The sequence below is a fragment of the Rhinichthys klamathensis genome, unplaced genomic scaffold (genome assembly GCF_029890125.1).
Source record: "Rhinichthys klamathensis goyatoka isolate OS25496 unplaced genomic scaffold, OSU_Roscu_1.1 h1tg000119l_1, whole genome shotgun sequence".
Lineage (NCBI taxonomy): Eukaryota > Metazoa > Chordata > Actinopteri > Cypriniformes > Leuciscidae > Rhinichthys > Rhinichthys klamathensis.
In genome coordinates this window covers 613945-638653 of record NW_026606656.1, presented here as the reverse complement: position 1 = coordinate 638653, position 24709 = coordinate 613945, and the positions used below count along the sequence as shown (strand labels likewise).

Below are 24709 nucleotides of genomic sequence, written 5' to 3'. Positions count from 1 at the left end.
TGTTTACCTTGACTTTAGCCTGTAAGGTTAGGTTTAGAACATGGTGTTATCTGTTCTGACATACAGTGTTAAAGCACTGGTAAATTTGGTAGTAAAAATCCATTGTTTTGGTCTTGTTTGAGCTTGTGTGTAAAAGTTGCATTTTAAATTTGTGTTAATTGTATGCATTTTGTGTTAAAGCAACAAGAAATGCGTTAATAGTATAGCTTACACAGACGGATGTAGTGATAACTGCATTAAGAGTTTTGGAAAATTGTTAAAAGTATTGAAAAATCTGTCATAGCAATCGTAAAAAACTGTAAATACCATATAAAAACAAACATGAAATTAATAGTTTATTTTTGACTATGAAATTTTAAAAAAGATAAAGCAAACTCATGTTCCTCTTCCGCACGGCTTTAGACCTCAGGGTGTCGTTTAGTAGTCCAGTCCTCAGGGGTAATTTGGTTGTCCTGCCCCATATATTCTGTAGAACAAAATCTTGTTTCCGAAACGGGAAGTGTTTTATATTTTAATTATTTTTCATGTGTTGTTGTGAATGTTGTAGTTCTGAGTTTTAAATCTTATATGAGCAAGATTACTGGATTTTAAATACCAACAGCACTCAGATTATCAACAGAACAATCTTATTAATCCAACTTATATGTCTGCACGATGGTTCTGCATGCATGCATGCAAAAAAAATAATCATATTTTGTTTCTCTTTTGCCTGTTTTTTATTTATTTTTTTACATGCTTTGAAAAGTTGAGATGACTTTGTCATTGTAAATTGGACACATTTTAATTTTCTTGTAGATTCTCTGTATGAAGCCTTTTGGTGAAAAAATATGACGGAATAGAAAAACACATTATGGATTCACTATAGTGATAATTAATTTACAGATGCTTCTGACCTTTTTGTTGTTGATTGAAATACTGTGCCCCAGCCTCCACAGAAAGACAGTCAATAACAAAAACAGACCTCTACCAGGGGAGAGCTATTCAGTCAAACATTTATGTGACTTTAAGTTTATCAATAATTTTCACATGTCAATGCCCCTATTTATTACAGTAATATGCCAGAAAGAGTTTAAGTGTTTATAAAATGTGGGTATAACTTGAGTTTTTTGTTTTAATAATAATCTAAAATTCCGCCATAAATACAATGAAAGTTTGTGGAGGACTATTTTAAGAAGTCGTTGTTATTTGTAAGGAGTTTATGAAATGAAATGTTTCACTGTGCCACTCCATGCACAGTGATACATGCCACCTCAAATTCTCCTCATGCAACAAGCTTTACAACAACCTCTTGGATGCAGCACAATTTTCATTTCTGTTGCAGGTTCTATTAAAGCATTTAAAATGTTTAAATGCATATTTGAGGTGTGCAATTATTTTAACTATAAATTTAGCCATTATTAAGCTGTGGACCATTGCGGTTGAAACCAAGATGGAAACAAAGAGCGAGAGGACGAAGAGTGTGTGTAAGAGGTGGAAGATGAGGAGGATGAGGATGAGGACGTGAAAGAGAGCAAGGTGTGGACAGTGTTGTCAAGGCTAAATCCAGCAGGACTTTCCCTTTGCCTGCCAAGAGACATCGTTGCCTGTGAGGCCTGACCCAGCACAAAGACGTGATGCTGAGGCAGAATGAATCCCTCACTGAACGATTCTGCAGTTGCACAACTCTTGAGTGCTCTGTAACATGCTTTTCGTTTAGAACTTTTGCAGTTGGATTACTGTATTTTTACAGTATGCAAGTGCTGAATATGCAGGCATTCAGTATACAATATTCAGTACAATAATATAGGCTACGTGCAGTGCACAGCCTATACAATTTATTAACTTTACAACCTAAGTTGCGATCACTATATTTTTTTATATATTAATTGCAACATTAGTAATTGTTACAATATTTTTTTTCTGTAACTGCATGCTTTGGATGCTGTGTTCTCCTTTTTTAAATATAGTGTCTAATTAATTGTTTGTTTTTTTATATGACTGGATGTGTGTAAGATCTGAAAGCATTATTTGATTTTGAGCACAGATAAAATGGTTTTGTGTTACAGTAGCCTAATTGTTTTATTTTGCCAGAAGAGTCCGATATGTTCTCTAAATGTAGTTTGAAGATTTTTTAAATAAGTTTTTGAGTTGTGTGATTTCGAGGAATGTGTTTTAGCAATTCATTGGGCATTACATTATTTGTAATATTTACAAGACAGAGTGTCAGGAGGGCTGTCACCAAACTGAATAAACCAGACCGAATTCCGAACCCTGACAAATAATGTTCCTATAATGACAGAAGGACCTGCCGAATATGCAGAAAACTAATAATGCACAGCCTAAAAATAAATAGTTAATACAGGACTACATTTCGCGAGCATATATTTGAATCTCATTGGTTCATTAATTTAATCATCGTACACGGTTCTGTCTCTCCATAATTGTTAAAAAAAAAGTCATGGGTTTTATCCGAAAATTTTTTGTATGGGGCTTTATCACCGTGCCCCCCACCCATGTCACAGTGACATACACAAGTGCAAAAACCATGCGCCAGCATGTCATGTGTGATTCTTTACAAATTCTGCAACAAATGTAGCATTCGCATTTAAAGAAGGTGTGATGTATATTTCACGTTTTTCCATAATCAAAAAACATTTCAGGGCTACTAACTGATAGTCAATTGGTCAAACTCCTACAACAGTCAAAATCTAACAAAGACCTTACAAACTCGCGGGTAAAATGCACAAATAATCTATCAAGTCCCCATAAAACCAAACAGACAAAACGGTCTGTAATTAGCCGACCATATAGGCTAATTTGGTGCCTAAAGCCAGTCTCTATCAACAGTCGTTTTAAATGTCATGTATCGATGTCTTGAGATGTTGTTTTCTCGCCCTCTAGCGTTTATATACGGGTTTGCAGGCTCCGCTGTTATCTTGTTTTGACTTTTTTTGAAAATAAAATAATAATAATAATAATATCCGCCCAGTAACATAGTTTTCTTAGAAATAGATTTTTTTAAGAGTGTTTAGAGTTATCGAAGGCTTATAGCTGTGTGGATAAAGGTCTCACAAATAGCATAACAGCGTTAAGGGTGATTAAAAACACAACACACACAAACAAAAGTGTTGTTTTTGTCTTCAGTTTTCAGGCTGCACATCTGAAGATACCGCTAATTCTTGCTATTATCTCTTTCTTGAGGTCCAGATGGGAGAAATTGTGGTATTTTTGTGCTAATGAATGGATTGTGATGGGAAAAAATTAAAGTGCCATCCATAGCTCAAATATAAAGAGAAAGACAAACTACTCTACTGCACACAGATCACTGGAATGTTCTAATAATATGTTGGGACTATAAAGTCATGTTCAGTCAAATGAAAACTTTCAGTCAAACAAAAAAAAAGGCTTAATTTTTATGCTTGCAGTAAATTACTTGGAAATATGAAGTTTAATTTTTCCTAAAGTTGCCTATTAGCGTTCAACATGCTCTTTCGTTAACTAATCAGAAAATGCGTTGTATTTGTATGTTCCTCATGTGATTTAATTTGCATATTTTTTTTGTAACAAAACTTACTAAATGTAGGAAAGTGGCAAATGTAGCTGAAGAGAATCTACAAAGAGAGCAACTCTTTAATTCCCAGGATGTAAAATGTTATAGTCATGTGTGACTGTACTTCTGCTTTTGTTTTGCGCTGCAGCCTTTTGTCTAACTGTGACTCTTTTGCACAGTAATAAACAGCTGTGTCTTCAGTCTTCAGGCTTTTTATCTCCAAATACACCATGTTTTTGCTGGTGTCTTTTGTGATGGAGAACTGGCCCTGTAGAGACTGAGCAAAAATAGTGCCAGTGCCACTGTCAATACGGCCGATCCACTCCAGTCCTCTCCGCGGTTTCTGACGGATCCAGTGCAGATAGCTAAGGGAGAGTCCAGAAACCACACAAGATAGTGTGACGGATTCTCCAGGTTTCTTTACCTCAGAGCTAGAAGAGGTCAGTGATTGACCATGTGCCTCTGGAACTAAGACAGAATGTTCACATAATTAAAACAGCATTGGATTTCAATTTTCATATTCAGAAAGTTTCTTAATGAAATTGGATTTAAACTTACATGAAACCAGTACAAAGAGAGTAAAATAACTCAGGTTCATCTTCCTCTAAGATCAATGCAGTTCCAGAAAACAAGTATGTTTCTGGTGTGTGAAGAAGCTTTTAAAAATCCAAGCATTTATTGCACATAGAATGGACTGTACATTTCAAACTTCATTTGAATAAGGGAGGGTCTTAAAAACTAAACAAAATCTGCTGTGCTGCCCTCAATGTTAATCAGTGATTCCCCTGTTTTTCAGATAAAGACAATATAAATATAATTACATTATATATAGTAAAACTAAAACATAAATAACTTTTTATTCAAGTCTTAAATAATATTAAATGGTTGTATCAACCTGACTACTTTATAGTTTGTCATGAGTGTGTGCAATCCACATTTAGTTATTTATACAGTCTTTCATTGCTTATGCATTATTATTATTATTATTATTATTATTTATACATTCACTCAAATCCTATGTGCTTAGGATTGTTGCATTATTCCAAATAAATAGATTGAGATTCACAAACAAATGTAAAGAGATTCGCTAGAAGTGTTTTAATGCAATTCACAAGAAGAGATTTACAAATGTGTGCAGCGATTTACAAATGCACAGAAAGCGGTTCACAAATAAATGCCAGGCAGAGTTGTGTTTGTGACATAAAACAAATTTGTAAATATTTTTTATTTATTTGTCAGTTTTATAATTTTTTGTGAAACTCTTTACATTTATTTGTGAATCTCAATATATTTATTTGGAATAATGAAACAATCCTAACCCGATAAATCAAATTGCAGTAGCCTATGCTCAAAACTCAGCTGCCAGAATCCTGACAAGGTCCAAGACAAGTGAGCACATCACTCCAATCTTTGAGTCCTTGCACCGGCTTCCTGTCAGGTTTCGCATAGATTTTAGAATTCTCATGCTTACCTACAAGGCCCTGCATGATTTATCGCCAGCATTTTAAACTGTCTACACCCAAGGCGTAATCTCCGCTCTTCTGATTCTGGCTTGTGAACTATTCCTGCAGCTCTATCGGTGACCAGACTTTTTCTTCTTTGGCTCCAAAACTAAGGAATTCTCTCCCCACTGAGATTAGACATGCTGAATCTTTTAGTGTTTTTAAATCTTCTCTTAAAAAATTTTTTTCAGGCTAGCATATATGTGAATTAGTATTATTATTATTTTTTATGTCTTTTAAATTGATTTTGATTGTATGATTCATTTTTTTAAAAATGTTTTTTTTTCTCCTTTTATCTCGATGTATCTTTTCTGTATGTCTTTGTGAAGCTATTTGAGATGCCATTTTTAAAGGCGCTAAATAAAATAAAGTTTATTATATATAATTATTTCATTAATGCTTAAAATACATTGTTTTACCACATGCAGCACAAACATGGCTAATGCTCTCCATATGTTTTGTACTGAGGTTGATGTGTTTGTGCTACTCTTATTTTTTTATTATCATATTTTTGCAATCAGTGTCCTTAATAGTATAGTTATAATAACAAAGAAACCTCCAAGATAAAGCTGCCAGTACAACAAATATCATATAGAAATATGATAATAACATGATTTCTTAGAGGTTTAGCTGAAATATTAAACACCACATGAAACACAGAGATGAATAAGTCTATTATGTCACTCATAAGAAAGTTTAATATGAATGATGAGTGCCTGAAAAAAAGAAGTGTAAAAATAATGCTGAGTAGCATGAAAAAAAGAAATGCAAAAAAAAAAACCCCATAAGACTCAAAATGATTTAGTGACTAGTTTAAATTGACCTATGAACAGAGTGTGAGTCAACCCTTTAGCACATTTTCTCCCAATAATCTTTTTGTAGATTTTCTGTGTTATTTATTTATTTATTTGGTCCGTATAGTTTATTTTCATATGACATTTTCATATGATGAGAATTCATCATTCATCAGTTTGGGCTTTATGCCAGTGTTTTTGGAAAGGTTTTAAAAGTTTTATTTTTCATACCTTTTAAAAATGTGCATGCTTAATTAATATTGGTGTGATGTAAGATTAAATTGAGCACTGATAGCTGCTAACTGAGAAACCAGATAGATGCAGGACAGAATGAATGATTCTTCAAGAGGTCAAAGAAAAACATGGAAAATTAATGTGATAATAATGAAAATTAATAATAAATAAAATAGAACATTGTGATGACCACGATTTACAGAAAAATAGTTTCTCTATAGAGTAACATCAAGATTATCCATTATCACCCCAAAACTGTCAAATAAAAAGAATAATATTTCTTTTTATTCTTTTAAAACTTCTTAGTACTACAGAGTACTAAGTATTCTGTAGTACTTACAGTAAGTTTAGCTGCACTGCAACTTACTGTAAGTACTGATTAAATTTATAGCACAGATTTATAGCACAGTTATAAATAGGTTTACTACAAAATTATTTGAAAGGTTTGTTTACATCAGCATCACAGTTTTGAGGCAATGAGGCAAAATCTCTTACTGTTTTTATGTAAATTAATGTTGAATTTACAATTAATGTTGACATATTTTTTATCAACATTAAGTGTAAATTTACTTACAATTTTACAGTAAGAAAACAATATAACGTTTATTATTCTGTTTATTAAAATTAATATTTCTCATCAAGTTAGTGCTTTTAACTTTAAAGATTTTCATGTAAAGGTCAATTCAGGTGAGACTGAATTGTCAGCGAGTGAAAACAATGGTATCAATAATCATTCGATACTTGGTTAAATACTTGTACTTCTAACAAAGGTTGACAGCAAACTCCAAATAAGCCAGTGTTTTAAACACACCACCACATATAATATTGTCTTACTTTCAGTTGACATGGGGTGCTCATTGAGGGTCTGATATCACCTATTTCAAAATGTAAAGATTTGCAACCCCATGTCTGGAAAAGACCATTAACATACACATACCCTCACTTCTATGCTCTCTCCCGAATGCAGCTGTCAAGAGGCAAGACAACATTAGGAAATTCTGTTAATGAAAACATAAAACTAGATAAAAAAGTTAGTAGAGACAAACTTTAAGTTGGCTTGAGAAAGTTTGGACCAGAAAGTTTGACGAAGTTTAAAGTAGTTTGAAGTTTAAAGTATACTTGAAAGTTAAAATTAGTTTGAAGTTTAAAGTATAGTTTAAAGTTTAAAGTACCTAGTTCAAAGTTAAATTAGTTTAAAGTTTAAAGTAGTTTAAAGTTTGTAGTATAGTTTGAAGTAATTTAAAGTTGCTAGGGTGTTTCTAGTGGGTTGCTAAGGTGTTCTGGGTGGTTGCTATGTGGTTGCTAGGGTGTTCTGGGTGGTTGCAAAGGTATTTTGGGAGGTTGCTAGGGTGTTGTGGGTGGTTGCTAGAGTGTTGCTAGGCGGTTGCTAGGGTGTTACTAGGTGGTTGCTATGATGTTCTGGGTGGTTACTAGGTGGTTGCTAATGTATTTTGGGTGGTTGCTAGGGTGTTCTGGACGGTTGCTAGGTGGTTGCTAGGGTGTTCTGTGTGGTTGCTAGGGTGTTGCTAGGGTGTTCTAATGTATTTTGTGTGGTTGCTGGGGTGTTTTGGGCGGTTTCTAGGTGGTTGCTATGGTGTTATGAGTGGTTGTTAGGCAGTTGCTAGGGTGTTCTGGGTGGTTGTTAAGGTGTTGCTAGGGTGATCTAATGTATTTTGGGTGGATGCTAGGGTGTTCTGGGTGGTTGTTAGGCAGTTGCTAGGGTGTTTTGGGTGGTTGCTATGGTGTTGCTAGATGGTTGCTAGGCGGTTGCTAGGGTATTCTGGGTGTTTGCTATGGTGTTGCTAGGGTGTTCTAATGTATTCACACTAACTCGCTCACACACACACACACACACACAACACGCACAGACACACTCACTGACTCTCTCACACACACACACACACACACACGCTCACTAACTAACTCACACACACACACACACACACACACACACACACACACACACACACACACACACACACACACACACACACACACATGCACATACACTCACACATTCACACACTCAATCACACACGCACACACTCACACTCACACACACACACACACACACACACACACACACACACACACACACACACACACACACACACACACACACACACACACACACACACACACACACACACACACACACACACACACTCATGCACATACACTCACACATGCACACACTCACTCACACACTCACTCACACGCACACACACACACACACACACACACACACACACACACACACACACACACAACCTTGCTTACACACTCAGATTTTATATATGAGTTTAGAGTTTATAAGATTAAGTAAAGTAAATTTAGTAATTTGAAGTTTAATTTTGTTTGAGGTTCAATATTGTTTGAAGTAGATAGATGAGTTTATTAGTTTAAATCATAGACTGTAAAAAAAAAGAAGGTTTACTGTAAATGTTCCCAATGGCTCATATAGTAGGCCTATCCACCTTCCTGACGAGCTTACTGCGTTTTTAATTATGGGTGGCACTTCCGGTTTGGGGAACTTCCATTCAGACTGAAACGCATAATTTCAAATCATAAGGTTGCCCTAAAGCTCATTCGTCAGTTTGACTCAATGAGCTATCAGTTTTCTTTCATGTTTTATTTACTTTTTTAGAACATAACAATTATTTAAGGTAAATGAAAATTAGCAGTTTGCTTCAATAGTCTGTAGCAATTTACGGAATTACAGTAATGAGAAAAAAAAGGTAGAAACTAAAAGTATATACTGTAATTCGAACAAATAATTGAGGGGGTAATCCTGCCTCCCAGCAAGCAATTTTGCGTCTAATAGACGTCTAATAGCCGTCAAAACACAGCCCAGACGTCTAGGCTAAAACGAGGCTAATTTGGGGCTGTCAGTGAAAATCTAATAGACGTCTAAACATAGCCCAAGAATAGACAGCTATTGAATGACTACATATATACGTCTAATAGACGTCTAACCATAGCCCAAGAATAGACTAGTCATCAATTAGACAGCTATTAAACGACTACATATATACGTCTAATAGACAGTCAATATGGGTCTAGGCTAAAACAAGGCTAATTTTGGGCTGTCAGTGAAAATCTAATAGACGTCTAAACGTAGCCTAAGAATAGACTAGTCATCAATTACACTACATATACATGTAATAGACAACAAAATGAGGCATAAGGATTCTCTTCACTCAAATACAACAGGTTCTCATAAATGAAAATCCATTCAAACTAATTGAATATGAAGGATTTATTTAGAACAATTATATTAACAACTTAGACAACATTCAAACATAAAAATGAACAAATAAAAAAATAGGAAAATATGTAAAACAACTTAAGATACTAAAATTTTTAAGAATTGTTAGCTTTATATCCATAACCACCACCCCCTGCTCTCCCTGGTGCTTGTTTAAAATGACCAGAAATTGCATTTTTTATTTCCCATTCAGTCGCCGAAGGAAAGTTGGTCAAAATGAGAAAAAAAAAAAATTATTGCTCAAGAAAAGCATTGTTGACAATCACTTTTAACTAATTATAGTCATTCACTTTTGCTAGGATGCACACTAGAGCTGGCCAATATAGAGTTAATGGAATATAGATTGAGACTATATAATTTATATCAATATAGACAATTTATATCAATATTATTAATAAATTAATATCAATAATTAAATTAAGGCCAAAGTAAATTTCTAATCTTCTGATTGATGCATTATGAACCATCCAGAGCTGACCTCTCAGGTCACCTGGGACAGTAGCCAGATACTTTTAGATCCCCAAAGTCAAAACAAAACATGGAGAAGCAGCATTCAGTTTTTATGCACCATATATCTGAAACAAATTCACTGAAAACTGAATGTATGCTGCATATTTTAATTATTTTAAATCAAGTTTAAAGACTTTACTGTTTGCCACTACCTTTTATTAATTGGAAAGGAAAAAATATTTTTTTTTATAAATTTCTTTTCATGTTGCTGACTGTTAAGTTTTATGTAAAGTATACTTTGAAAATTTGCATTAAATCAAAACCTATTATTTCTTACTCTAATCTAAAAACAAAAATATATTGGTATCTTTAATAATAATACAAATAAAATAGTAATGATAAGTTTCATAGTTTCATGGTTACCACCTTGAATTTAGATTCATTTTAGATTAAGGGCACACAGTTGCAATAACACTTGCAGGTAACGTTAAAGGTGCTCTAAGCGATGTCATGTGTTTTTTAGGCCAAAACATTTTTTGTCACATACAGCAAACATCTCCTCACTATCCGCTGGCTGCCTGTCCCCTGAACACACTGTAAAGAAACGCGATCTCTGTAGACAGCCCATGCTTCACAAACAGCACCAAAAACAAACTGCAGCGACCCGCTCCCCAAAACATAACAAACTGTTCCAGCCAATGACCGACAAGAAGGGTTTGGGGGTGTGGTTTGGGGGGTTAGTGTGCGGATGAGGAGGAGGGAGGGTCTAGCTAGCCTCCGTTTTGTTTGACAATAGTTCGAACGTCAACAAGAAGTGACGTCACCCAGGATCGCTTAGAGAACCTTTAACTTGTTGCAGAAAAATAGTAGCCTACTCCGCAATGGTAATGTTAAAATGTCACGGTTTCTACACATTATAACAACTAACTTATTAAAACAATGAACATAACAAAAATAACACGCATACTTACAAGATCGAAGTATACATTTGAAGGTTTTCAGAGTGTCGCTCACCCGTTGCTCTCCGACAGCTGCCTCGTGTGAAATAAAATTGAAAATGGCAGAAATGTTTATCGCGAGATCTTCATCTTCTTCTTCTTCTTCTTTCCGTTTTATGGCCGTTCACTCCTTTGGAGTATTACCGCCACCTACTGTATACCTTGCGCACATGAGTAATGGATCTGATTAATAATTAAAAAAAAAAATAATAATAAAAAAAAAAATATATATATATATATATATATATATATATATACATACATATATATATATATATATATATATATATATACACATATACATTTATATCGCGAGATCTGGTTAAAGTGATCAGTAGTCATGTCTCAGTAGTGTTTCGATTGTGCCATCTAGCGGTTGAGAAATGCAGTTGCATTTGATTTAATTTGAAATGATAGACAGTCATATTGTAGATAGATTGTGTATGAATGTTATGTTTATGTGTAACAGGCAGCAAACATTAAGCTGTGTGAGCAAAAACCTTTTTTAAGACTAATATTCTTATACTATTTCGCTGGTATGAATCATGGCTATAGCCAAGCCGTACGTAGACCAGAGTGCTTTGATTTCGCCAGGTGGGCTAAAGTAGACCGCATATAGCCCGTCCAATTCGGAGCTAAATCGTGACTACAGATCGACCATGTCGTGAAATGACACATTGAACCTTGCAGATATCATTACCAATGCGAACATGATGGAATATCAACCATTTCATGCACTGCCTGGCAAAAAACTACAATTACTCAGTTTTGACTAAAAGTGGGCTACAATAGCCGGGTCTGAATACGAGCTAAATCGTGGCTACGCACAGCCTACATATATAACATGTAAAATAAAGCAAACCAAACACCTTGTAATCACAGTTGACTTTGCTTACATGATGGAATGTCATACATCTCACAAGTTATTTTGGAAAAAAAAAAAATTTATCCAGATTAAATGCTATTTGGGCTAAAAGTGGGTTACACATAGCCGGACTATATCGGGTCTATATTTAACCGAGACGTTGAAATGACGGCTATTGCTTGCTGGGTCTAGCATCTAGCTGAAATGGCACTCAGCAGTGTTTGGAAGGCACAAGGATGACATTTATTCTGTTTTGAATGTGTGGTTCACAGTTTTGACAGCAGTGTGTTAGCATTTGAACAAAGTGCTGTAAATCCACAGTGTTGTGCAGGTTGTGGTTAAAGTCGTGGGATAAGTGTGTAGAGTTTTGAAAACTGTGTACATGCAATGAAAAACGAACTAGAGTTTGGTCCACATGAACTGTTGCTGTGCAGACTGGAGTTAGAGTTTTGCACATTTAGCTGCAGTTGTGCTCACTGTCGTTTAGGAAATCGAAAAAAACTGTAAGAATAACATGAGAATAACGTAACACTTGGTATTTTAACGTGATGTTATAACCAGAAAATGGCAAGAGCTCTTTTCAGGCACTGAATATGGGTGTGATCATTTTATATGCAGGAGTAGCCTATGTATATATACATTTGGCAGCAATATATAGCCTACATACTCCTGCATATAAAATGATCACACCCATATTGGTAACATCGTGAAAGACAATACATTAGGCTATTTTTACACATCTGAACTTGACAAAGGTTCTAAAAGGGTCCAAAATCGGTCCGGTCAGACCTGGGCGTCTATAAAACCGTTTAATCACGTGTACATCAACATTATTTGTGACGTCGAAGACGTTGGTTCAACTTTCATTTTGGAACTATTTTTCAAACATGACGGGACTTGTCGGACGGAGGGAAGTCTTTTCAACGGTCATTAAACGTCAAAATGTTTGCTAATAAGTTAACACGAGCAACCAGACAGTTTGTTCACCTCAACGGACCTCCGCTGGACAAATTCGACCCAGTTCCATTCGTCAGAAGCTGGATTAAAGCAGGACATCGCCTCTCTTCTTCCTGGAAACCAGGACGGTAACCACAAGAAGTCGAGCCAATGCATCTTGTCTATTAACTTAACCCTTGAGCGTTCTCAATATAATATCTGTTCTGTTACAGTTAGTAACTGAAGTGTATAGATTACATTTGTACAATTATATGAAACAAAGAAGACTGAAATAAATTATAACTCTAAAAACTCAATTTTTCTCTTTGTAAACATCTTTGCAGGTTTGATTGACAAAAAATGCTAAACTTAGTCAAAAAGTCATTTTTATTGTTTTTGTGATTTCATAATATTTAGATATTTATCCAACTAAAACTTGTGAAAAGATATATAGGCTATATTTCGGTTAGCAAATAGCATATTGGAGCTCTATCTATTAAAACTGCATTTTCCAAAAGATGGGCAAAAATGTTACACTAAACCTTGTCAAATGATCCATGTTATCCCCATAAATTAAATTTAGAAATCTGGGTTAAATTAGCCTAAATTTTTACATAAAAAAGCTGTTTTTGTATAAAAACATTTTTAATTTATTTATATAAATTTAAAATATATCATAAATCCTCCAAAAACTGCACAAATGTAGAGTAAAACATTAATAAACAGAGTAACATTACATTTGTTTAAATAAAAACGTATTTTGTTATAACAAAATAATGTAAAGTGTATAGGCTACACAATTACATTTTGTTGCCTGGCCCGGGTATCTGGAGACCCCAATATCATAAGTGTATACCCCTATACGAAGACCGCACAACGGTTAAGGTAAGAGGCTTTTTTTCAATCTTTACAGTGACTGAATTGTGACGATAGACAGATTTTTGTACATATAGATGAGTGTGCGCGTATGCGACTGCGTGTGTGTCCTTTCCGGCTTCGGGGTTGTGGTCTATAGCAGCCTATAGCCTTGGAATTGGAGAAGTTGGAGAGATTGCGTGTGTGTGTGTGTGTGTGTGTGTGTGTGTGTGTGAGAGAGAGAGAGCACCCGCTGTGGTGATGTTTGCCTTGTTGTAGGCTGTCTGTCAGCATCCGCTATGGTGTTTTTTTTTTCAATTTGAGAGATCGCCTGTTTGCACGGTTAGGCGAAAGTGCTTTGAGTATGTGTTCGATGATATATCTGTCTGATCGTATTTGCTGTCGATGGAGGGTTAAATAATGTCACACCACGGTCAGTCATACTGCAGGCTCTTTATGTGCCAATTATTGTCATGTCTGTATTGTAATGCACAACTTTGCCTCTCATTGTTATAAAACAACATACATCCAATCAACTTTAGCCAATGCAATCTCCTATGTCAGTGTTGCTTTATAAAACTAGCATATCGGATTATCAAAAATTGTTAAGTGTGTGCGTGTGTGTGTTGTCATGTAGGCTATAGACTGATTGTCTTGGATTGCAGCCATGAAATATTGTAATGTTATAGGCCTAGAGAAAATTTAGATGGTTGCGCAACTAGTACTGTAGGTCTGATGTTGCTGGATGACTGGTGCTTGTGTGACATCGGCCTGGCTAAATGAGGTCATTGAGGAGGACGCGTCTATGGGAGGACGGAGTGAGATGTTTTGGCATTTCAGGACTGACAGTGGTGGTTGTTACTCTGAGCACTTGCTGGCACTGTTCTGTGGCTTTGCTTATTTTTTAGCATCACTTCAGGAATTAAAGAAAGAGTTCTGTACATTTGAACAAACTAATCACTTTTTGGCCTGGAGTTACAGAGACAATATTGTTTCAAATTCTAGAAATTAAACAAGTAAATATAAATGGGAGTATAAAGATCAAAAACTGCAATCCCCATCATCAGTAAACTCTGTCCTGTGTTGTTCAATGCCATGCAAATGATGAGTGGATTTCAGATACAAACAAGAAAGCATCTGAATTCAAAAACCAGAGAGAATTATAATAATAGTAAAAATATGAATCATAGCCTAACTGGTATTTTCTTTCTGTGGTTATTGTAGAGCTGCTTCAATAGATGGAGTGACTGTGTCTGTCGAGCACAGTAATAAACAGCAGTGTCTTCTTCTCTCATACTCTTGGCTTCAAGATACTGTGTACTTTGAGACACGTCCTCACTCATAGTGAAGTGATTTTTCACAGAGTCTGCGTAAATAAGATAATCTGAGTCAGAACTACTGCCAGAGTTTACACTCCCAATCCACTCCAGAGCTTTCCCTGGCTTCTGCCTGATCCAGTGCATGTAGAAGTCTGTCATTGTAAAACCAGATATTTTACAGGAGATCTTCACTGTTTCTCTTGGTCTCTTTATCACAGCAGAGGACTGATCTAATTGGATTTCATCACCACTGATACCTGTGGAATAAAATACATAAATCATATTAACAGTGAATCTGAATATTTTTTTTTCTGTTTGCTAGAATAACCCAAATGTCAAAATTACCTTGTTGAGATACAATCACCATAAAGATGAAATGGCAAATGCTCCTTGGCACCATTGTCAAAATGTTTTCTATATGTAAATGCTGCTCTTATTATTTCACTGGACAGTGAACAGTGAGCTGTATGTGTGTGTTATATAGAGGTAAATTAGCACATTTGCATAGTCTGCTTTTACAGGCCTTCATAATATGATTATTATTTATGAGAGGAGTTACTTAGTCCAGAATTGTTTATTGTGTTTATTGTGGACTCAAATTTAGCCATGTGTGTAATTTAAACGATGTCAGTATGCTGGTTTTTGATTATTTTTCAGAATTGATATGAAAATGTAATAAAATAATTGTTTGATAATTGTGTTAAGTCTTCAGAAAGAGGTCGTTTCGTTTTTAAGAAAATGACTCCCTCTTGTGGAGCTCTGCTGCTACAGTGCACTATATTATATTAGCATTGTGATACATTTCTACAATAAACTTTTATACAGATTTTATTATTAATATAAATTATATTAATATATTAATACAAGATACATTTATTGTTTAACCAAAACATAACTTCAAATAGTATTTCGTTTTACAGACTCAAAACAACAATGTTAGATGTCATAACATTAAGTCCACTTAGTGTGTGTGTGTGTGTGTGTGTGTGTGTGTGTGTGTGTGTGTGTGGTAGCGTGTCTGAATATGATCATGAAGCAGGTATTAAGTGTGTTGATCATTGTGTTGATGATCTACAGATCTGTTTTTGTCAGTTTCTCACATTAAGCTGAGCCACTGTGTCTGTCTTTGCACAGTAATACACAGCTGTGTCCCCAGTCTGCAGGCTGCTGATGTCTAAGTACAGCTCATTCTGGTCTGTGTCTCTGGAAATAGTGAAGCGACTCTTGAAGGAATCTCCAGAGTTAATTGATCCACTGCCCCATATGATCCCAATCCACTCCATGGCCTTTCCAGGAGGCTGCCTGATCCAAGCTGTGCCATAGTCTTTAAGGGCATATCCAGTGATCTGACAGGACAACCTGACTGATTGACCAGGAGCTTTAATCTGTGCAGGAGACGAGGTCAGTGAGATGCCACAAACATCTGTAAAAGACAACATTAACGACATACTGTGAGAGTCAGTCCATAGTCTCATTTCATCTGTTTCTAACTATATAAATATTTGAATAATTACAGTCAGCAACAGAAAGATTCACTTTTCTGATGTGACTGAATGAATTCACTCACATGGCACAAAGGCACATAAAATGAGTAGAATTTGAATCATGATTGATTTCCGAATCAGACAGGACATCCACACAGCTTTAGTCCTAGTAGTGACTGATCATCTACTCTAGGAACATGCTCTTATTCTTTCATGTGGATGGTGAACATTTGCATATTATTAACGGAGTTAAATCAGGATATGATTTTGTAGCTTCAGCTTCTGTGACCGAAAATGCTTTCATAAAGTGTTTGCATCTTTGGTTTGCATGGCTCGTTATCACAAAGAGATCAGAGAGCTAGGAACTACATTATGCAGGCAAGGAATAACATTACATTAATCTTGATTAGTTTACATCCATAGTTTCATGGCTTGCATGTATGGCTTAAATGTCATTTGTTGCTTAGAGCTGGATAAAATACACTCTGTCAATGGCAGCGGCACAAGTTTTTGTTTCATACAAAGAAAACAAGTTCAAAATGTTATTCCTGTGTTCCTCAGAAGAAAGTCATACAGGTTTGGAATGACATGAGGGTGAGTAAATGATGACATAATAATTTTTTTTGGGTAAACTATCCTTTTAAGTGTCAAACTTAATATGTGATAATATAATGGTGGTTATATAACCATGAATGAGATTTAGAAATACTGGATGTTATAGTAGTTCTTGTACAGTGCTTGTACTGTTTTCTCATGTTGTGGTCGTCTGGCACAGTAATACACAGCTGTGTCCTCAGACTGTAGATTTTGTCCATTAAGAGTCACCGTGTTGCTGGAGTCACTTTTGGAGATGCTGAACTTGTTTGCCAGTGAGTCTTTTTTGGTTATGCTTCCACCTCCCCATATGTGCACAATCCACTCCAGAGCTTTTCCTGCAGGATGTCGTATCCAGGCTGTTGCATAACTATTATCAGTAACAGAATATCCAGACACCTCACACTTGAGAGTAAATGAGTGTCCCGGCTGCAGAACTACAGAGTTTGGCTGAGTGAGGATAATGTTACATTCCACACCTGTCAAAAGAGAATAACAATACACACATTGATGAAATTATACAGTTGGTGCCCAAATATCTGTTCTATATTACTTGCTGATAAAGACACTCACTGGTCATTCCTGCCAAAAGCAACAGTAGAGATGTAGGGAACATGATTTATGCTGATTTCAGCTCTCTCCTCCACTGAGATTAGCAATACAAACGTCTCTCTTTAAACACACGGAGGGGTGGAAAATCTGAGCAGTTTTGCATATATTAAAATTATCAAGTATAAAACACTTGTCAAACACAATACTGAGCTAAAATCGATTGACACCCTGAATACTTTTCAGCACTGTTTGGCAAGAAATAAACAAATATGAAAAAATATATATAATGTTTATTGAATAAAAAATGTTTAAAATAAATAACTGAATTTGAGGGTTACACCCTCTGTCACCTCTTCCTAGATACCAAATAAGGACATTGCCTGTAACATAAATACCAGATTTACAATACCATTTACAGTCTGATTTCTTCAGTATTGTTCTATCTAGTGTTTAAGTTGCTTTGAAGATTTAATCCAATTTGGAATTTATAATAACAGATATACAGATGGCGCCTAAACAGGAGATGACCTGTGAAGAGACCATGTTAATCATTTGCAGAAATCCACATTTCAAAAGCGCCAGGATGTGGAGGATGACCCTTTCCTCCAGGGCTCTTTCACAGTGGCCATGATGGAGCCTGCACCCTCTTTGCATGTAAGTCCATCACAACATGACAACTACTGAGCTGTGCTGCAAATAGAGAGCTCTCCTTTTCTTTCTTTTGGGGCTGGGTAGGCACCCCAAAAACTTAGAGCAGAAAACTCGCCTTGACACATTAGTTCTACTAGAAAGACTCGGGAGAATAAATACTGTAACAATTATACATTTATTAACAGCCCAGCAAGCAATATTATGATATAAAGTTCTTTAGTGTAGGCCCCGTCCGTAGCTCGCAATCCGAGGGTCCGGACTCTGTATTTCCTGCCTAAAGACGAAGGCAGGGGCGCAGCCGACCCCCTGGGAGGAATGGGAAGGGACTATCCAAGTGGTGGTTGGAAGGATGGAGGTGAATGAAAGCGTCAGCATCTGCAAACTCAGACAGGAGGTAAGGTTTGTATGTACAGGGTGGCGGAACTCACTGATCGCTGCAGAGATTGGTCTGCCATGAAAGGGAATCGGGTTTTATAGAATGAATTGAAAAATCTTATAGAATGAATTGAAAAAACTTTGTGTGTGTTTAGTACATGTTGGATGTTGTTATAATGGGTGTTTTGAGCTTTTGGAATCTATTAGCATTTAAGCCTTGGCTAAAGGTCATCGAGGAGACAGAATTGAAACATGGTGGACAGGGAGGTTTACTTTTTTTTTTTTGAGCATCCCATCAACCATCAAATCAAAAATTACATTTATATAAATCGCTAATTTAAATATGTCTCCCACCCATTGTTGTTATTAAAAAGAAACACAAATAACCCAACTAGGCTATCCCTGAAAGGGATAGTTGACCCAAAAATATATTTTTGTATATAGTAATATGTACAATTGTTTTGGTTAGAATCACATCTGCTAATCCAGGAACAGTAATCAGTGAATCAGTAACTGACAAATAATCTGCAACTAACAGAGGCCAGAGTTAACTCTCCCTATAAGTGTATCAATTGCGCTTGGCTATAAAATGTGGAAATTACTTTGCTGTGTTGAAACAGGGGCGAGAGAGAGAGAGAGAGAGAGAGAGAGAGAGAGAGAGAGAGAGAGAGAGAGAGAGAGAGAGAGAGAGAGAGAGAGAGAGAGAGAGAATTTGAATTTTAAACACCTTTTATTACAAATAACCTAATACTAATACATTCAGTTCCTACCTACAAGAGTACAAAAAAACATACACATTCAATATATCAAATATAAAACTCATTCCAAAATATGTGCAAACTGTAAACTCTCATTAATTATTTCACACAGAGCCCCCTTATAACACCAAATCAATTCAAAAGACATAAGATCCCCCATAGCCTTATAAAACCGAAAGTCAATTAAAATTCTGGATTTTACTAGGTTAAGAAACACAATCTGCAAATTAACACTTGAATTGCGTTCAATTCTTATTTTTCTAGTGTCATATATCGCCTTCTTTGCTTGACCCAGCAAAAAATTCAATAATTGACAAAAAAATCGACATCTCCGGATGTATTTAAACCCACAAATAAACGTTTCCAAAGAAAAAGTCTCATCAAAACAACCAAATAAACTCTTTAAAACCTGAAACAATGGTAAAAGCCTGTTACAATACACAAAAGCATGAAATATGTTCTCCTTCTGAAAACAGAAAGGGCATTCATCGCTAGTATCATGGTTTATGACTGAAACAAGTGCATTCACGGCAATCGCTCCATGAAGAATCCTCCACTGTAAGTCACCCACTTTTTTTTGGCAAAGGTGACTTGTATAACGCTCGCCATTCCGGCTTGACATCCTCTCCTAGATGGAGGACAGAACGCCAAGGCGTATCAACTCTTTTATGCAAACACTTCTTATTCAGAGTTTTGACACAGTTTTTGTACAAAAATTTTCCAGACACTGGATTAGGACCCATTAACATCAACAAGTTAGGTTGTAAAAAAACACCTTCACATTCTTCAAAATCAGTCAACAGACACAAATCAGGAAAAGGGTCATTGCAGTCTGGAGTAATTAACCCTTCAGTATAATCTTCCAGCAGTTTAACTTCTTCTGACGTAAGTGCTGACTTCCATTCTCCAAGTAATTTGGCCGTTATGCGTTTCGATTTCAACCCCAACTGTCTGACGACCGCATCAACATTCTCAAAGTCCAGTCCAGCCAGTTTAAATAATTGTCCAAGCGTCAAAACTCCAGCATCAAGAAGAATATCACAAATTGCAGGGAGTGTCTTTCCATTTGACAAGTCCAAGCGCGATCCATGAACCAGCGGTTCTTTTAGCAACCAATGCAGTGAGGTCATAGAGCTGGGTCTCTGCACCTTGAACAACGACCAAACTTTAAATAGATTCCGATAAAAAATGGGCAACTTAGACAAGTCCATCCTTTGCGGATTCAACCAAAACAAAGATCTCTCAAAGTCCAGACCTCTGAAATTTCGCAAAATAACACAAGCAGCATGTTTCCAGTTTGAGTCTACTGGCCCAGTCAACAGCCTTTGGGCAAACTGAAGCCTAAAGGCTGCTATTCTGCTCTGTATATGCATTAAACCATGTCCGCCTTCTTCTGTGGGTAAATACAGAACGGCTTTCAGCACCCAATGCATCTTGTCCCAAAAAAAATCAACTAAAATAGATTGTAATCTTGGCAATAAATCTCGTGGAGGATCTACACAATAAAATCGATGCCATAGGGAAGATGCAATTAAATTGTTTATAATCAATACTCGACCTTTATATGACATTTTAGGGAGCAAAAATTTCCATTTGTTAAGGCGACCTTTAAACTTATCCACAATCCCTTCAAAATTCTTTTTCATAAACATTTCATCCCCTAAAAACACTCCCAAATATTTTAAGCCTTCCTTGGTCCAGGATAACCCTTCTGGAAGTGTTGGTTCCATATTGTCCCAACTTCCAACCAAAATTGCTTCGCTCTTGGACCAATTTACTTTTGTGGCAGAAATTTTTTCAAGATCTCCAACAACACATTTACATCTCTCTGTCCATTAATTAGAATGACAATGTCGTCAGCATATGCCGATAACTTAAAAACATTTGTACAGCATGGGACACGTACTCCAGACACTTGTGCTCTTAATTTATTTAAGAGAGGCTCTATAGCCAAAGTATACAGCATTCCAGACAATGCACAGCCTTGTCTGATACCTCTAAATACTTTGAAAGGGGCACACAAATTTCCATTAATTTTTAAAATACTTTCGACATCATTGTACAACACTTTAATCAAGGAAATAAAACCATTGCTAAAACCAAAAGCTGTTAAAACATTCCATAAATACAAGTGCTCCACTCTGTCAAAAGCTTTTTCTTGGTCAATTGACACAAGGCCAAAGTCCAGTTTTAAGTTTTTACCTATCTCTAAAATATCTCTAATAAAGGAAATGTTATGAAAAATGTGTCTCCCTGGAACACAATATGTCTGATCGGGATGAACAATTTGACTTAAAACTTCACTTAATCTACTCGCCAAAACTTTGGAAAGTAATTTGTAATCTGTACACAGCAAGCTCACAGGTCTCCAATTTTTTTTCTCATTTAGATCACCTTTCTTTGGCAATAATGTAAGAAAACTTCTTCTACAACTTAAAGGTAGTTGTCCATTAATCAAACTTTCATTTATTACTTGCAATAAATCTGGGCTCACTTCTGTCCAAAACGTCCTATAAAATTCAACTGGTAACCCATCTATTCCAGGTACTTTACCACCTTCCATACTTTGAAGTGCCTTTTCTAATTCCTCTAAAGTGACAGCTTTACTAAGTTCAGCATTTACTTCTTCAGATATTTGAGGCAGATTTTCAAAAAAACTCTCATCCTGCATTTCATCAAGCGTTAATTCACTCTCATATAATTTTTCATAAAAACTAACTGCCCTGTTTCTGATTTCAAAAGCATCTGACAACACATCTCCAGTCTCAGAACGTAAAGTGTGTATAAACCTTTTTTGCCCATTTTTTTTCTCTAAATTAAAGAAGAATTTAGAAGGTGCATCCATCAACTCTATATTCTGAAATCTTGACCTGACGAGAGCTCCTTGTGCAGTTACATCTAACAGGTCATTTAAAAAATTCTTTTTCTCTTTAAAACTCTTGATAACAGTTAACTCTCCAGTGACTTCAGCAAGTTCTTGCAATTCCTTTAATTCTTTTTCTAACATTTCAATTGCATCTTTTCTTTCTCTTGTGGCATTAAAGGTATAATATTGACATAACTGTCTCACTTGTGTTTTCGCAAAATCCCACTACGGCTGTACAGATTGAAAGGAAGACTTTTTTGATCTAAATTCAATCCAAAAATCTTTAAAAATACCTCTAAAAAAAAGATCACATAACAGATTATTATTCAAGTGCCAATAAGCACTTTTTGGCTTAATAGAAACCACTGTCACATCACATTTTACTAGACTATGGTCAGAAAAACCAACTGGGATAATAGAACACCCCCTAAAAAAATTAAGTTGATGTTTATATCCATAGAATCTATCCAACCTCGCTAGAGATATCAGATTATCTTGAACATGAGTCCAAGTATACTGCCTTTGGTTGAAATTAAAAATTTTCCACACATCAGCAATCTCATTAGACTTCATCAACTCAATGAGTCTCTTTCGTGATGGCATATGAGGCTCGACATGATTCCTGTCTGTTAAGTTCTCCGTACAATAAAAATCCCCCCCTAAAATTAAAACATCCTCTGTGTTACAATTTGCTAATACATGACTCAGCGTATCTAAAAAACACATTCTTTCAATTGCTCTGGTAGGAACATGCACAGAAATAAATACAAAAAAACTATTCTCGAACTGGGCTCTGACTTTTAGCAGTCTACCCTTTAAAATCGCTTCCACTTGATATGAACAAGGAACAAAACTCTTAGAAAATAATATAGCAACACCTCCACTGGTGGAACTCAAATGACTTAAAATAGACAATCCATCAAACTCTCTTGCCCAATCACTCGCATTTATCTCATCACTATGAGTCTCTTGAGCAAATAAGACATGCACTTTTTTCTGTCTAATTGTTTCAAAAAGACGAAACCGCTTTTTACCTTCTCTTGCCCCATTCATATTCAGAGAAGCAATGCATATTTCTTCCATAAATGAGGAAAGAAAAAAGCAAATTAGACTCAACAAACACAACCCCACATACATGTGTTTTTCATTTTTCATTACAACTATTGGACTCTGGTTGGGCATTAAGCTTAGCAAGTATTTTCTTTAGACGATATACTTCTTGATTACTAAAACACCCTTCACTCCTATATATTCTTGCTTTATCAATGAACTGCAGTACATCAGGAAAAAACTCTTCGATACGAACTTTTCTCACATTCTTAATTGCCTTCAAAAAAGGAGTTATAGTTCGGACGACATTAAATCTATTCGAAAAACCACTTAGCGGCAAACTGCACTCCACACTGCACTCCGAAAAATCACTTTCACTTTCTGTGTCTGTTTGGCTTAAATCGCGAACCGATCCTTTTTTTGCTTTCTGACCTTCGCTTCAGTGGCGTTTTAAAAGCACAATCGTCCAACTCGGGCTCCATCACACTTTCAAGATTAACAGAAGATTTGTCTACCGTGTCCACAACACAGTCTCTATTCTCCACCTCCTTATCTTCACCCACAGTGACCACCATTCCTTCATCCTCCTCAGACCGATCTGCCCGCTGTACATCCACTGTCACTGTGACAGCCGCCGGCGCCGCTATCTGCACTGAACTCGGTCCAGGCACCTCATCATCTGCGACTATCGCAGCGACATTTCGATCTACATTTACAATGTTTTCATCTTCTAAAACCTGTAAAGGTCTCTCATTACTCTTATCCTGTCTACCTGGACACGCACGGATCATATGCCCCAATTCACCACAATTAAAACACTTCGGGCTCTATCTTGCACTCGGCGCAAATGACTTTGTACATTGACGCATGTATCATTCCTATTTTGCACCCGCGCAAAGCGGACTTTTCCCTCCACAGACGCACGTCGGTTAACTAAGAAATACACTTGCGCTCCCCGGGCGGTTCAGCGCAAAGAGGAGGCGTGTTCCGGCGCAAACTTTCCCTCATGCTATTTTGCTGTTCTATAAAACAATTGCGCCACTGACCAGAAAAAAACTAGTCTAAAGTCAGTGGCGCGTTGCGCGTTGTTCATTATGCTATTTTAAGCGCGCATGCTTGGCCATAATGTAGCGGGTGCACAACGCGCATACACTTTGATTCTCTCATCAACACAGATGCAGTAGTTTTTATTTTTGCAAATCATACATTATAACAAGGAAAAATATTAACACATGAGGGAAATCATTGTGGTGTCCATGAAAATTTAGTTTTTTTCCTCCCACGCCTGTTTAACCGACGCTGATTTGTATGGGGATGGGAGAAACCCACCCACGATAGATAGATAGATAGATAGATAGAGATAGATAGAGAGATAGATAGATAGAGAGATAAATAGATAGATAAGTCTGATTTGAACGTTGAATTTCTTGTTATTTCTGCATGCATTCTACTTCAGACAGTCAATAAACAGTGCCGTCTGAGGGTGTTACTGCATGAGGGTTTATGCCATAGTTTACAGGTGCACGCAAAACACGCAATACAACGTCACTTCTCTGTCTTTCACGGTCCTGACAAGAACGTTGCTCTCCTCGGCTGTGAACCGCTCCTGACGCGCGCCTGGTAAATCCG

At 36.3% G+C, this 24709-nt stretch overlaps 1 pseudogene and 3 gene segments (V, D, J or C); all 4 read right to left on the bottom strand.

Moving 5' to 3' along the window:
• The window catches only part of LOC130088393 (uncharacterized), a 539769-nt pseudogene that overhangs the window by 254621 nt on the left and 260439 nt on the right, over positions 1-24709 (bottom strand).
• Positions 3565-4174, bottom strand: LOC130088428 (Ig heavy chain V region 914-like). The segment is given in 2 exon segments: positions 3565-3997; positions 4088-4174. Coding segments are annotated over 2 exon segments (447 nt in total).
• Positions 15778-16393, bottom strand: LOC130088432 (immunoglobulin heavy variable 3-9-like). The segment is given in 2 exon segments: positions 15778-16173; positions 16318-16393. Coding segments are annotated over 2 exon segments (402 nt in total).
• On the bottom strand, positions 16932-17472 carry LOC130088431 (Ig heavy chain V region 5A-like). The segment is given in 2 exon segments: positions 16932-17307; positions 17402-17472. Coding segments are annotated over 2 exon segments (417 nt in total).